This window comes from Haliotis rufescens, unplaced genomic scaffold, assembly GCF_023055435.1.
Source record: "Haliotis rufescens isolate VD_foot unplaced genomic scaffold, xgHalRufe1.0.p SCAF_4, whole genome shotgun sequence".
Taxonomy (NCBI): domain Eukaryota; kingdom Metazoa; phylum Mollusca; class Gastropoda; order Lepetellida; family Haliotidae; genus Haliotis; species Haliotis rufescens.
In genome coordinates this window covers 13435680-13451837 of record NW_025964112.1, presented here as the reverse complement: position 1 = coordinate 13451837, position 16158 = coordinate 13435680, and the positions used below count along the sequence as shown (strand labels likewise).

General features: G+C 38.6%; 2 protein-coding genes across 2 annotated transcripts in view; one reads left to right on the top strand and one right to left on the bottom strand.

The window, feature by feature from the left end:
* The window catches only part of LOC124111381, a 30645-nt gene extending 23297 nt beyond the window's left edge, over nucleotides 1-7348 (bottom strand). Inside the window, exon 1 of the mRNA XM_046471073.2 lies at nucleotides 7033-7348. The gene's annotated coding sequence lies outside the window, so the exon portion shown is untranslated. The remainder of the gene's footprint in view (nucleotides 1-7032) is intronic.
* LOC124111379 (alsin-like) overlaps nucleotides 1-16158 on the top strand; it is a 99116-nt gene that overhangs the window by 46849 nt on the left and 36109 nt on the right. The window contains exons 2-3 of the mRNA XM_046471070.2: nucleotides 12570-12820; nucleotides 14031-15803. Coding sequence (XP_046327026.2) covers nucleotides 12570-12820; nucleotides 14031-15803 — 2024 coding nt within the window. The remainder of the gene's footprint in view (nucleotides 1-12569; nucleotides 12821-14030; nucleotides 15804-16158) is intronic.

Sequence of the window (16158 nt, the reverse complement as noted above, 5' to 3'; positions counted from 1 at the left end):
AAATTAATCAAGAAATGAAATTGTGGAGTCATATATTAGTCATGCACTACCAATCCTATAAATTTATTTGTTTTTATCTCCTAAGATTAAAGAGTATATCTGCCTGCATGTATAATAGATATCCACACACAGCAGATGAATAGCAGAGGTGGAAACTAACACTTTTTGTCTACTAGTCCTTATAAGGATAACATATAGCAAAACCCTTAAAAATGACAAATTTCCACTAGTCCTTATGATAAAATTAACCATTGGGCAGTTTGGCAAGGACTATAGGACTAGTGCCAATTTCTAACGCTGAATAGTGAGTGAGTGAGTGAGTATGGTTTTACGCCGCTTTTAGCAATATTCGAGCAATATCACGGCGGGGAACACCAGAAATGGGCTTCACACATTGTACCCATGTGGGGAATCTGACCCGGGTCGTTGGCGTGACGAAAGAACGCTTTAACCACTAGGCTACCCCACTGCCCCTAACGCTGAATAGAACAATGACGCAGGTAAATATGGGTGTATGCATGTTTCATGTTGTTCAGCAAGTGTAACACAGACAGACACAGTCTTTCATTGTCAGTCTGTTCTGTCATAACAGTCCTATTATGATGATGTGTAACAAACTTGGGGCACTCCTTGAAATGGGCAAGATTAGAAATACAAGGACCTGTGTTCTATGTTAAGGAAACGCCCACCATGCACATGCATACGCCCTGTTTTCGGGATTCCAGGTCAGAATAGGTCCCCATAGACTTGCACAAGTTTTTAAAGCAATACCTATTAGTTGAAACCATAATTTCTAGATTATATAAATAAGAACAAGTTGTCCCTGTAAAAGAGTGCATTCGAATTTCCTTAGAATAGTACTGTCCGGTTATCTAGACTTGCCTATTATTATCCCCCGCCACAAAGTGGAAGGGGGATATAGGAATGGGTGCTGTCCGTCCGGACGTCCGGACGTCCTTCCGTCCAGCCATCCTTCCGTCCATCCGTCCGTCACATTTCGTTTCCGGAGCAGATCTTGAAAACCGTACCATATTTCTTCACCAAACTTGGCACATAGATAGATCTAGTGGTGAACTGGTGCCTTTTGATAGTTTGGGATTTTAAAAAAAAATTAATTTTCGAGTTTCCATGGCAACGACTTTGATTTAGACTGAAAATGGCGGTGGTCCTCGTTTCCAGAGCAGATCTTGAAAACCGTACCAGTTTTCTTCACTAAACTTCGCACATAGATAGATCTAGTGGTGAACTAGTGCCTTTTGATAGTTTGGGATTTAAAAAAAAAAAAAATTTCAAGTTTCCATGGCAACGACTTTGACTTAGACTGAAAACGGCGTTAGTCCTCGTTTCCAGAGCTGATCTTGAAAACCCTACCATATTTCTTCACCAAACTTGGCACATAGATAGGTCTAGTGGTGAACTGGTGTCTTTTGATAGTTTGGGATTTAAAAAAATAAAAAATTTCGAGTTTCAATGGCAACCAAATTTGGCACATAATGTCATCTCACAGTATTGAATACATTTCCTTTTCTTGTTGGTAAGTTCTGGATTGCTTGAGTGTATGTTCCTCCAAAAGTGTCATGGAAACAGTTGCATTCACTGACTAACTTCATGCAGAAACACAACTCATTACAAATACAACAGTGTAACTGATCTTAAACCTACTCAACTGTATAAACACTATATATTCTTGTCAACCATACTCTGTACTTCACTTGCTTGATAACGGTGTTAGAACCTACACTGAAACCATCGCTCCTAATTGTAATAAAGAAGTTGTTCGTCCATATGTCTCATCCTTACTCATTACAAATACAGTTACGTATTCTATCATAAACTGCAGATGGCAAAACAACACCAGTAATAACTTTTTTAGTGCTGCAATGAGGCCATTTACAAAAAGGTCCAGTGAACATAGTTCACAGGAGCTAATGCATTGCACACAACCGGACATGTCATATTGGCTGGGGATGTGAGTATTTCATGCTTGTTTTGATAGGATTACTATACTCCCATGGACTTATCATTCAGTACAGCCTTAGAGCAAGGCTAAGGTCCCCAGTGCTTGTCATGTGTTGATTAAAGTGGGAATTGGTGGTCGGGCACGGGGACTTTGTCACGTCATTAATTATAGACTGCTGTAATATAGGTGGGATATTGCAGCAGCAGAGTTACACTAGATTCACTCACACATCCACTCAGTACACACATACAAATAGTATTTGTTTAAAGCTTCCTGTTTGTGATATGACGTCAAAACAGGGAATACAAGATCTGAAATGTTACGAGAACAAAACCCTCAAACAACTAACTGAAATAGGTGACATGATCCCTAAGCCCCCATGATGTTGGGTAGCCAAGTGGTTAAGGTGTTGGCTTCTCATGATTAAACCTAGATTAAGTTCCTTATTGTAGTTCAATTATCAAAAAATATAACCCATCAGTGTCCTCACGAGGTATGCTGCAAACCTCTCAGGAGCAGCATAAAACAATATTCACTCTCTTGCTCCTAGTCTGTCTCACAGTCCCAGAACCATATTATTTCCCTTCCACCCAGCCCTTACTGTAATGCTAAAGCCCTAAATAAAGCAAGTCTAGATTTTCCCCATCACATTTTATTATGTTAAATGTAGTCACTTGTTTCTTTAAAATTCATGTGTTTTCAGAAACAAAGCTTAAGTCTATCTTGCTCCCTACTTTTCTCTTTTTCATTCTTTCACTTTTCTTTCTCTTTTCCAACTCTCCTAATCTTTGTCTTGATCCCTTTTCCTGCCCTGTCTCTAATCATTCAAAAGGAGTTTCAAAAAAGATTCAAACAAACTCTCTAGAGAACCTAGACTCTAAATATTCAGCTTCATATTACAAACTTCAGCATGATCTATCGGTAGGTAAAGCCTGTTTTTTCTCTGTTGACATTAGCATAGCGTTGCCATAACAGCTTCTCTTTGTCTCCAGCAAAACACACATTGTTTAATGTTTAAGTAGTCATGTTTCGTACCATGCAAGCGTGGGTTAGTCAAGGTGTTCAACCATTACAGTGTCTGTTATCTGTTATGGCTGTTGTTAACAGTGCTTACATAACTAATTTGAGTGACAGCATGGATACCATGAACACGCTGATAGTTCATCCTGTACCAATGGCGATTGCTACATTGGAGGAAATCATTGATGTCAATCATTGTCATCAGCATATTAATATCATAGCAGAATGTAAGAAATTAACCTCGCTTCCTTAGCACATACTACTGAAAACAAGTTAAAAAAACAACCATACCGTATTCGACGTAATAAGCGCCCCGCTCTAATAAGCGCCCATATTTGCTAATATATTGAATAGCTATTGAACAATCCCAATTTAAGAGCACCCCTTCTGATTGAATCAATGTACACAAGACTTATTTATTCGTGTATAATACGCACTCGTGTGTTATATGCACCTTTAATTATGGGCAATTAATTTCTGGAAAAAATATCTGTCGTGTATAATACACACAGACGTTTCTTTTTTATCATTTCAGGCTGTTAGCATAAACCACGAAATTTACGATCTTTCAACTCTGGTTTTTTTTCTCACGAAAAATATATTCTAATAAGGGCCCCCTATTTCTAATTTTGAGAGCGCCCTGGGCGCTTATTACGTCGAATACGGTAATTGGAAAACTGTTGCAATACTCGCCAGCCATTACAGATTACCTATAGTCATATGAAAGAAATCAGGTGTTCTTTAACTTCTTTTCAGTAGTATATGAATACTTTATGTTAATTCCAACTATTGCTTGTTCAGTTGTGCCCACCTCTTTTAAGATTCTTGAATATCTTAAATACATGAATCAATTAGTTTCAAAGACGAGATGAAACAAAAAATAAAACTCTTTAGGATAAGTGTCTTTCTATGGAATGAAATAATATTCATTCCAATCATTTTGTGATTTAATAATATGCAAGATCTCAGTATGCAACCTGTTTTGTTTTGTCAATATTTTCCTGATCTGAGAAAATCAACAATAAATATCTTATAAACATTTTTAGAAAAAAACAATAAATGTCAAATGATGCCTCTTGAACTACAGAAATATGGCATTTTCTTCTTGTTCTTGACTGTGGCAACAGAAGATCTGTGTTATGACATGCAGTGTGTAATGTTTCATATATAGTATATTGTGATATTGTGGGTAGGCCCCTAGTCATTCCTGTTAATGGTGGCATACACTTCCACAGCATGACAACTGTTAGGTCGTGACCTTGACCTGCTGGAGAAATCTGCATCGTATCGTGACAAAGTGTATCAATACAATCCTATATTGCATCGTAATGCAATACTCTTGCTATCGCCATTCTTTGATTTCACGTGGTTCCACGTGTCCATAAGATATTTTAATTTGTGTTCAGCTTCATCAACTGCTACAGACAAATCTATAACTGGTAGTGTGGTCCTGGGACTATTCTAACCCTTGTCCACACAGGGGCCCACATTAACGGCTGGATGTACCGTAAGGTTATTATAAACACGTGGTGGCAGATCTATTAATATAACATGTCACAAATGTCAACTCAACACTCGAAATACCAGTAACTATAACTATCTCATTGAAACCCTTGTCACACCCATCATTGATATTTTTTTCACCAAAGAAAAATGCACAGCTAAAAATGAGGGATGAGTTTTAAGATGTACCAAATGTATAAAGCATACAAGTCATCCCTATGAAAGACCAGCTGATAATATTACAAAATATGTAACTATATAGATAGGATTCATATTTTATTGATAAGGTTTCCTGTTTTAAGTGAAATGTTGTGATGATTATGCCACACCCACTTCTGATTGTTCTTGTTAAACTCCGCCTACACACACACTGTCTCATTCCACTAAATCCTTCCAGGTAGACTGGGTTTGAGCAGTAGGGGTGTCATTGATTGAAAATTCTAGTATTGATATATCGATCTAAAATAATTATGATACATGAGTCACATGCTCTGGAACTACATGAAGATTAGGATGTACCGTAAGGTTATTATAAACACGTGGTGGCAGATCTATTAATATAACATGTCACAAATGTCATTTATTCGTGTATAATACGCACTCGTGTGTTATATGCACCTTTAATTATGGGCAATTAATTTCTGGAAAAAATATCTGTCGTGTATAATACACACAGACGTTTCTTTTTTATCATTTCAGGCTGTTAGCATAAACCACGAAATTTACGATCTTTCAACTCTGGTTTTTTTTCTCACGAAAAATATATTCTAATAAGGGCCCCCTATTTCTAATTTTGAGAGCGCCCTGGGCGCTTATTACGTCGAATACGGTAATTGGAAAACTGTTGCAATACTCGCCAGCCATTACAGATTACCTATAGTCATATGAAAGAAATCAGGTGTTCTTTAACTTCTTTTCAGTAGTATATGAATACTTTATGTTAATTCCAACTATTGCTTGTTCAGTTGTGCCCACCTCTTTTAAGATTCTTGAATATCTTAAATACATGAATCAATTAGTTTCAAAGACGAGATGAAACAAAAAATAAAACTCTTTAGGATAAGTGTCTTTCTATGGAATGAAATAATATTCATTCCAATCATTTTGTGATTTAATAATATGCAAGATCTCAGTATGCAACCTGTTTTGTTTTGTCAATATTTTCCTGATCTGAGAAAATCAACAATAAATATCTTATAAACATTTTTAGAAAAAAACAATAAATGTCAAATGATGCCTCTTGAACTACAGAAATATGGCATTTTCTTCTTGTTCTTGACTGTGGCAACAGAAGATCTGTGTTATGACATGCAGTGTGTAATGTTTCATATATAGTATATTGTGATATTGTGGGTAGGCCCCTAGTCATTCCTGTTAATGGTGGCATACACTTCCACAGCATGACAACTGTTAGGTCGTGACCTTGACCTGCTGGAGAAATCTGCATCGTATCGTGACAAAGTGTATCAATACAATCCTATATTGCATCGTAATGCAATACTCTTGCTATCGCCATTCTTTGATTTCACGTGGTTCCACGTGTCCATAAGATATTTTAATTTGTGTTCAGCTTCATCAACTGCTACAGACAAATGTCAAAACAGTGACTATCAACAAGCAAGTTTTTTAATGAAAAACCTAAAAATGAAACATTTCTATGTGTTAGAATGTTTTAAATGGCCAAACACTCATGATTTGAGCTTTCTTTGATCAGTTCAATCAAATGAGTAATTCTGAGAACATACTCCATTAGGAACAGTTAGTTGTTCAGCATCTTGTAACATCTTTGTTGTGTTGTGCAAGGTGCAGGATCTCCCCTCAGTATTAGCAGGCCCCAAGGTCATGATAAAACATTCAAAATATCGCGTCAGACCAGTAGTCCGAGACTGATTACATTACCGTTGTGAAAAACTATTTCTAAACAATGCTCTGCTTGAGTTAGTTGAAAATGTTTATTACAGGATATTGCTGCAATGTCAGACAGTCCTGACTCGGGTAAAATACAATGAATGCTTCCTGCTGTTTTCCTGCAAAATCGACATCTTATCTGCTACGACTTGCCTCATTTTAAACATTCAGAAGCAGCATGAATTAAAGAAAGGCATGTAACATGATATTACCCAACCTCCCATGACAAGCCAGGGAACTAGGGACTGAATAATTCATGTTGCTCGTCCATGTTGTACATGTGCTTTGTTTCCAACATGCATGTGGTTGTTATGAAATTTTAGAGTTCAGCTGTACGTATTTACTTTTTTATTTTGCATAATGCTTTCAACATTACCAAATCTGTGGCGAACACACTCTTTAAGTTAATGGTTGAGATTTGACTGATCTATGTCATGACTATGGACTGTTACGTACTTCCACCTGTGAATATTTGGAATTTTACAAAATTAAAATTTTAGGATAAATCTTGGATTTGATCATGTATTATGTAGAATTACATTTTATTTACATGTTTTAATTCCATACATGTATGACAGCTATTGATGAAAGAGTTGATATTATGTGTAAGACATTACAGAATATTCAAATCTTTGTCATACCTGTCTGAAGAGTTGTCACGATGGATGGTGTCATTTATCTCTCCATATATACAGGTAGGCCTATTCACTTCTCCAGGTGTTTTTGTGAATGTAGATTCATCAAGTAGACAGGTACACAGCTTCTGTACTTCCTTCACGTGTGGTGTCTCAGAACGTGAGGCAGGTACACTGTAGGCTGGAGTGTCTCCCGATGCAAAGACTCAGGTGTCGCGCATCATACATTTATCGCTCACGCTTGACCGACCAGGCGCAAGCTTCTTTGAGGAAAAATCAATTGCTGATGTAGGTCGCCGTGTAACAGGGTTAGAGAAACACTTGGATGTTGACATGACAAAAGGAGATATATCGAGTGATGTGATTGGTTCGATTCATCCGGCGTCTCTTCGTGCTGGATTTGAGATTGTCAATATGGTGTAAATAGGGTAATTTCCTCTGGCTGAATTGACATGATTTGTGCAGTGTAGACATGTAGACATGTAGATACTGCTTGGGATTTACGTACATCAAGTACAAATATATTGATAGAATTATTTCTTTTCACATGCTTGTGTTTAGTTCCACAATAAAAGGATGGACAACAATCATGACAATCAAACATGTTTGTTGTTTTATATACATTTTATACTTTTGAAGATGTTAGAATTAGTGAACTCTAATGTACATGCCTCCATTGAACTCAAAATTGTGGAAAACCAGTTTTTTTACAAATGTAAAATCTACATTTTTATCTTTTTGAACTGATTAAAAGCAATTGAATAACAAACACAGAGGATGTTTTATGCATTTGTATTGATGTTTGAACAAATGCCTACTTTAAATGATTCGATGTTAGGGCAAATTTAAGAGTTTGAAAAAAGAATCTAATTGTTAACTTCAGCATGTTCGGATCCAGACTTTTGGTCCAAAAAATGTTGAACGATAAGGTTCCCCTAAATGAAGACATGATTGGGAGGGTGTGTATTTCACGCTGTGTCAATAACTGTGTTACTCCTGGCCAAACAGTGACCTCCAACAGTACACGGGACAATTATTAAGATATTTATTTATAATTTTCATGTCCAATTGTTATGAATGTTGTGAACAAGTGTTACATTTTGCACATACGTGGTGCGTGATCACCAAACAATAGAGACAAGAGCAGGTATTGTGCCGGTTTGCTGGGCTGGTGATATTTTGAAAGGATGACAGATAATCAGGTTAATTTTCAGAATTCTGCTTTCATTTTGGTATTTATTACTAACAGAAACCGTCATTAAGAAGTCAACATTATTGGGACTGAATATTGAATAAATGCTAACTTTATCATGTATATATCCATATGAAACAGGATTGCAGGAAATGAAATTAACTGCATTTCTTTGTCATAATGCCAAATAATGTTTAGCTGTTGTCCATGTACATATATCTACATATTGTAGATATACCTGGGACCAGATTTTTAAACCTGGTTTACCAATCCACCAAAAAATTGAAGTGTGAACATACGAAATAACCCCCCAAATTGGAAAGCAGTGTTGTTGTTTTCTGTCAAACAGAAATAAGTAAAATGTTGTTTTTTAAAAATTTCATTTAATGTCGCTATCAATATATACAAATTATTTAGAATACTGTACTTAAAATGTGTTGAGAATCTATCTGAAACCCCCAAAATGGAAAGCAGTGTTGTTGATTTCTCAATTTCTGTCAACCAGAAATAAGGAAAATGTTTAAAAAAATAATTCATTTAATGTCGCTGTCAAAATAAACAAATTATTTAGAATACTTTACTTAAAATCTGTTAAAAATCTATCTGAAAAATTCAAAACACAATGTCTGAGGCCAGATTTCCATGCTGAGACTGTACGTGTGCTGATGTGAGCTGTTGGTAGGACTAGTGAGTGAGTGAGTGAGTGAGTGAGTGAGTGGGGTCTACTTCCACTTTCAGCAATATTCCAGCCATATCATAGTGAGTGCATTTAACACAAGACTACCTGAATAAATTATATACCCCTGGGCCAGTAGGACAACACAATGTGTTGGTGTTCTGGTTGGACTTGGCAGGAAGGCAATTCGACACCACCAATAAAACTTGAGTTGACCTCTACATTCCTTCACCTGTGCATTTCATTTCATACCTTAATGTGTCGTTTTATGTTTTGTTTGTTGTTTAACTTTGCACTGAGCAATATTCCAGCTGTATGACGGCAGTCTGTTAATAATCAAGTCAATTCAGTGATTGACATCATGAGCATCCATCCACATATAATGACATGTATCAACCAAGTCAGTGAGCCTGACCACCCAATCCCGTTAGTCGCCTCTTACGACAAGCATAGTCACCTTTTATGGCAAACAAAACATAGGTTGCTGAAAACCTATTCTAAGCCGGATCTTCACGGGTGTGAATGTATCGAGCCAGACCCAAATGTATTTGCGTACAAAAAATGAAGTGATTGAACACGTTCACACAGTAATGGAGTAATGGATAGAAGGCCAATGTGAGTTAGTAGTTTTAGTTATATTCTTTTTGTTAAAATAAAAACTGAAGATGAAATTTACTCCAATAACCATCAAATCTTATGGATATTCACTTTCACATGTGACTTAGCAGCCATATTGAACATTTCTGGATCACACGAAGCCCTTGTGTTGTATCAACAGCTTTGTGGAGTGAACTATAGTAATGACATTCATTCCTTCCACCATGCTATATTAAGTACAAGCCAAAAGGTTAGTTGCCCTCGCTTGAGCAATCTCAAATTGTTATATGTCTATTTGAGCCCCCATTAGGTATTGATAGGACCGGGGGCCATGCTGGTGGCCCTCAGCGACTGGTCAGTGTGTCCTGTGGGCAGGCGGGTGTCCTGTGTTAGGAGGCAATGGCCATCCCAGGATTGATAGCAGGAGTTGGTGTAATGGCCGACTTACTGCCATCACTAAACACGAAGAGAGGGAGGGACCTGTGAAAGTACACAGTGACATCGTACATGACTGGTTCCTTTGTAAACTGATGCACAGTATAACTATGAAGTGGCAGTGTGTCTCACTTATATGAAAGAAGAAAATACATGTACTCTTTTATATTGTATGAATTCTTTTACAGTGAAATCACTTTTGTCTGGAGTTAAATCCCTTCCATGGTACCAAGTGAATTCATCCAGATTAAGAAAAAGTCCTGAATGTCTATCCCTAAACTAACATCTAGTCTCTGAAATGAACATATCGTACAGAAAAAAACAGTTGTTCAATTATCATAAATAAAAATATAATAAAAAGAAGCCCAGAGACTCTCTTCATTTGATACTGCAGTAATCTAGCCTTGCCAAACATTATAGACTTGCATGGGCTGTATTTGATATATACTTGTATCAGGGTCTGTACATGTAATACAGACTAGTCTATCCTATGTGTAATGCCCTGTGAATATAGATGCTATTTGTCTGGATTGCAAGACTAACAGGGACCTATTTAGTTACACTGTATTACCATAAACATTTTGTTTAAATGTTTTTTCAAAATTTGCACATGTGCACGTTAGCAATTTGATTGGTCAGATGAATGTATTAACTTGCATTCCCCTAAGGCAGCAGTTCAAAAGTTTGATATTGGCTACAAATCTTAGTTCCTTAAGCATGTTATGTTTTAGAGGCAAGGGTTCACAGGTGTGAAAGTGTTCAATCCAGCAAAATATTCAGGAAAAAGGAAGAAAGTTGGTCCACATCAGAATTGTTGTAGCTATTGATGTTAAGCATGTTAAATGAACTAAGTCAGCTCAGTGAGTAGTGCTATTACTTAGCAATCATTACTGGGTTTGATTCCCCAGTAGGTGACTTTGGATTTGGATAAATCATGGTGTGCCATGGTTTATTAGAGCTTTAAAAATGCTAGGAGTAGATATAAACCTATATATGTTAATCATGGTATAAAATAAGACAACAAAGTTGGCTGTTGGACTTTTATTGTTACTTTAGAAGTTTTCTAGTCCATCACAATCCATTAACCTTCAAGAAAACCTATATAAGTCATATGTTTGACATCATGACCAGATGTACATTTGTTGTGGCTGTATTTAATTGTTAAATAAACAAGTAGGAAGGGAATAAAAGATAAAAGAAATTTGATACTTTTGTCACTGGGAAGGTTGAAGTACATTCACAATCAGCTTCAGAAAATTGCTTGTCACAGGACAGGTGGTTGGGGCTGCTCACAAAAGATGAAGGTATTTGTCGGATCAGGTTCGCCTGTACCGGGTAGAGGTGACAGTTGGGTGTGTTCTTGTCAAACAAGGTGGGACAACTTCAAAGGTGGGCACCATTGAGACGTATCCCACTCTATACACCAGACTGTGCCTGGGAATAATAAACCGTCATCATAATTGCCTGATTTGTAGGTTAGCTATCTAAGATGTTCATAACTGTATCTGTACTCTTTATAAGGTGTGAGGGCAGTCGGGTAGCCTAGTGGTTAAAGCGTTCGCTCGTCACGCCGAAGACCCGGGTTCGATTCCCGACATGGGTACAATGTGTGAAGCCCATTTCTGGTGTCCCCCGCCGTGATATTGCTGGAATATTGCTAAAAGCAGCGTAAAACCTCACTCACTCACTCACTATTAGGTGTGAGGCTGCAGTATGGACCATGTATGAGTTTGGATCTAGTTCCTATAAACCATGGTAGACTGAATGAAATTGAAAACATTTTTTACTGTGACAGTTATTCCTCCTTGTTGTTACCGGTTACCGGCATGACCGTGACAGTCCTCCATGTTAACTGTGTACATACGAGGGTAAAGATACACCCAGGTTAATGGAGTGTGTTCAAATCGGGATTCTCTTTGCATGACAGACTGCCTCCATGGTCTGGTGATAGAGCTATAATAGTGCAATAAGCTTGGAACACGATGACATTATAATGATTTCACCTCACCTCACCTCACCTCACCTCACCTCACCTCACCTCACTTTTTTACATCAAGGATAAATGCACAACTAAAATAATCAAAGAGTATTTTTCTCCTAAAAGAAACTAGTTCATATTACAAAACATATGTTCATGGTAAGATGGGAACTATGACAGCTTTCCAAATGGAGCTAGCAAGGTTCCTTGGTGACGTGAAAGTTACAACAAACTAAGTTGAAGGAAAAAAGACATACATGTACCAGGACATGCCTTACTGAAGCTGATGAAATGCTGTCATCCTACATAAACTGAAAAAGATAAATGATGAACCATGGTTTATGTGAAAATATTGTTGGTGTCAGGTGTGAGTTACTTAGAAATAAATTGCAAGTGATACAATTCTTTGCTTGTGTTGAATTATTGCACTGAATGATATTAGTGAGTTGCATAGTTTCTTTATTTTGTGATCAAATTAGCACACTTATTTATTCATTAACACCTATAAAAAAAACACTCAGTATAATGAACAGCCACCTTCAGCAACTGAAATTTTGTCTCCCAATTCAAATCTTCTTCTTGCTCCTTCAGAAAAGGCATTTATTTGTTACAACTTTACGTTTTATTTTTACCACTTGTCAAATATTGATATCTTATCATTGCAGTGAGGAAAACCATGACATGAAGGAAGGAATGGTCTGTATCTGGCAAGGTTACATGGGTGACCTTGGGATCAGAACATACCCTGTGTTCTCCACCAAGAAGGTCAAGAAGGTCGCTGTGGGAGGCAACCACCTCCTCTTTCTCACGGCTGACCTTGAGGTTTACAGTTGTGGGCAGAATGGTCATGGTCAGCTTGGTCATGGTGACCTTGATGGTGAAGTCACAGAACCAAAGGTCATCAAGGAGCTATCAGGTAATAGTAATGGTTAATTGTGAAACTGTGAAATGAAAGACCTTCATGTCTTTCCTAATTTGTAATTTTTCAGTTGTCACTAAAGTGAGAAAAAGTTGTGAAAATTTGTAAAAAAAAGGTCTTTTAGAGTTCACTGACTAACTGCTGACCTTGTTATACATATAGTCATAGAAGGTAATCTTGTCTTGAGCAGGAACTCATTGAACCTACTCTTTGAGCAAATACTGAAACCCCTGTGAACATGATTTTAGCCTCTGATATTACATCTTAAGACCCTGAGCCATCATATGATCTCTGTCAGCACTATACCTGTATGTATGGGGCCTTGTGGGGCTTCCAGGTTAGAATATGTCCCTAGCAACCTATGATGGTCCTAAGAGGCGACCAAATGGAAAGCCAAAACAAAGCACTTGGACCCTGACTGGGCTTTCTTCTAACATAAGCGGCGGTGGGGTAGCTGATTGGTTCTAGCTTCTGCTTGTCACTCTGAAGGCCCTGGTTCAATTCCACACATGGATACAATGTGTCAAGCCCAGTTATGGTGTCCCCTACCATGATATTGCTGGAATATTGCTGATAGCAGAGTAAAACCATATTCACTCACTCACTCTATCATCTAACATAACACTAATGCTGTTATATTACTGAACTACTGTTTACAGTGCATTAACAACACTCATTTACTCACTCTTAGGTCTTCAGTTTTAGTGCCCAGTACTTTGCATTAATAAACACAATTACAGTGGATAAATAATACTAATAATAAATACAGCACACAGATCACAAACCAGGTGAAGTTAAGCAACGATGGTCTCGGAGAGTAGTTGGATTGGAGACCGGCAGCTTGACTCGTGAGAGTTACTAGGACTTCAGTCCTGTCCCACACTGAAGCACATGAAGCACATGTAGCACAGGTTGCTCTTGTGGTGTCGCCATAGGCAAGTGACTCTGAGCGAAGTGTGCCTCTGTTCACCCAGCAGTAAAAATGGGTACCCGGTCGGATGAGATGGAAATGTGACTGTTAACCCTCTAATATCTGACAATTCAGCTTTGGCTGTATACTCCCCAGGGAGCTGAAAATGAAAATCGAGTGCACACTGATCCAGTGACTGGCGTAATAATGTAGTGCTTTGAGCATTCACCATGTGTATGGAGGCTGGCGCAATAGACGTCCCCTACGTTACGTTTAACATATGTGTGTTTCTTTCAGATAAGGATGTAGTGGACATAGAGTGTGGAAAGAACCATAGTGCAGCGGTCACTGCAAGTGGCCAAATCTACTGCTGGGGTCAGGCTAGTCATGGACAGTGTGCTGTGTCAAATACTGCAACAGTTACCTCCCCTCGTCAAACAATCATCATAGATGAATCAAAGTGTTGTGAGCATGGTATACCTTTAGCCGAGGGTCATGTGACTGTTGCCATGGTAAGCTGTGGGGCGGAGCACACTGTTGCATTATCTACATCAGGGGATGTTTGGGTGTGGGGAAGTGGAATTCAGCTAGGACTAGGGGAGGTAACTCAGTCGGATGTGCCAAAGAGGGTTGAGATCTTAAGGGAGAAAACTGTGTTATCTGTGTGTTGTGGTGACTTCCATACTCTGGCACTGGTGGAGAAGTCGGAGAAAGATGGTGTAAGGAGGAGAAAGAAGGGACAAGAAGCAACAGAAATCCAAACTCAGAAGTATTTCCCACCTTTGTGTAAGAAATGCAATAAGGAGATTTACACATACACAGACACTAATGACACATGTATCATAGATTCGGAGCATCTGTGTCGAGACAGCTCTGAGGAGACATGCCGGAGCAACACCTCTAGTCTTGTGACAGGGACAGACGTCGGGAGCTCTATCAGCTCCTGTCCAGACATCCAGAGTCCAGAAGATGCACAGAACACAGGCCACACTGCCAGCCAGGAGTCCATACATTCTGAAAAGGAATTAGATGTGAGCGTGGACTCTAGAGACACAGTCGTAGAAGCCTCGGGGCATTCTTGTGATGCTCTAGATGAACTTGATCATGATCTTCCAGAAGGTGGAGAAGCTGCTGGTGGGAGGAGTAGGTCTGCAATCAAGGATGATGTGAGGCAAGAGAGGGCTGATAGTGAAAACAGAGAAGATGTCAAGGTAGCTAAAGTTTCTACTTTGTCCCTTGATGGACAGCCTCAAACCCAAGCGGCTGAAGTTGAACAGATAACAGAATCTATACCTGATGTTGATGCCAAGGCATCAGAAGAGTCGGACTCTGGTAAGGATACTGTTAAGGAAACTTGTAAGGGTACTGATGAAGAGAAGAGAACTGGCGCTACCCATCCTGTGAACAGAGATGAGGAAGTTGTGTGGAGACGTGCTATCTCCCTTGAGGAGGAGAGGCAGAGGGAGCAGGATCTCTCTGAGGAACATACCAGACTACAGAGATCCAAAAGCTTCCTGGATGAGAAAGAAGCCAGGGAATACTTAGCCAAACAATTTGAGGATGAGAAATCAGAAAAAGAAGCTTCATCTAGTCAAGGATTTCAAATTCGCTCAACAATTCAAAACCTTATCCCATACCCTTCAAACATGATGGAATCTGTGAAAACAATGACATCCAAAGCTTTGACTAATATGCAGACAATTGCAGAGAATCTTCCATTTGTGTCTGGACCAAATACCGATCTGGGCAATGTTTCTGCAGATGCTGATACTATCATTGGAGTTGCTGAAACTGAAATGAGTGTACAGGAGAAGGCGATGGTGACGAGTAACAGCAGTCTGGAGATTTCCAGTCCTGGCCATGAAGAGATGCAGGAGTCCAGCTTCATCGAGATGCTGAACCAGGACATAAGTTTTCTCTCACCGGACTCTGCGAATTCTACCCCGGTCCGAGAGCGGACTCCAGAGGAGGAGGAGGAAGTACAAGCTAACAGGAAGTCCAAGTCGGTGAGGACTCTCTGGGCTAAGGAGGACCAGCTCGACAAACGATTGTCTCAAGACTCGCTAAAAGGTAAGCGTCTTCCTTCATGTGAATAGTCTTTATGTTTGAACTAAATGTTCAAACATGTAGCTTGTAATGTTAATGGTAGGATGTAATTATGATACCAGAATTATTTGTGATTATGTGGAAGAAGTGTCAACTAGCCATGCAACACATTGCTAGTTAATCTTAAGTTTGGAAATGTCATTTCGCTATTAAAGTTATTGAGCAGAAAACTATTTGCTGAGCTCTGTTTATTGCACCAACTGTCAAGTAACCTTAACTTTTTCACAACCTATGTGCTACCAGTTGGGCAGGACAAGCTCACCCCATCATGATAACTTGGTGTCATCATGAATGTAGGTGTCTGTGACTCTTTTCATTT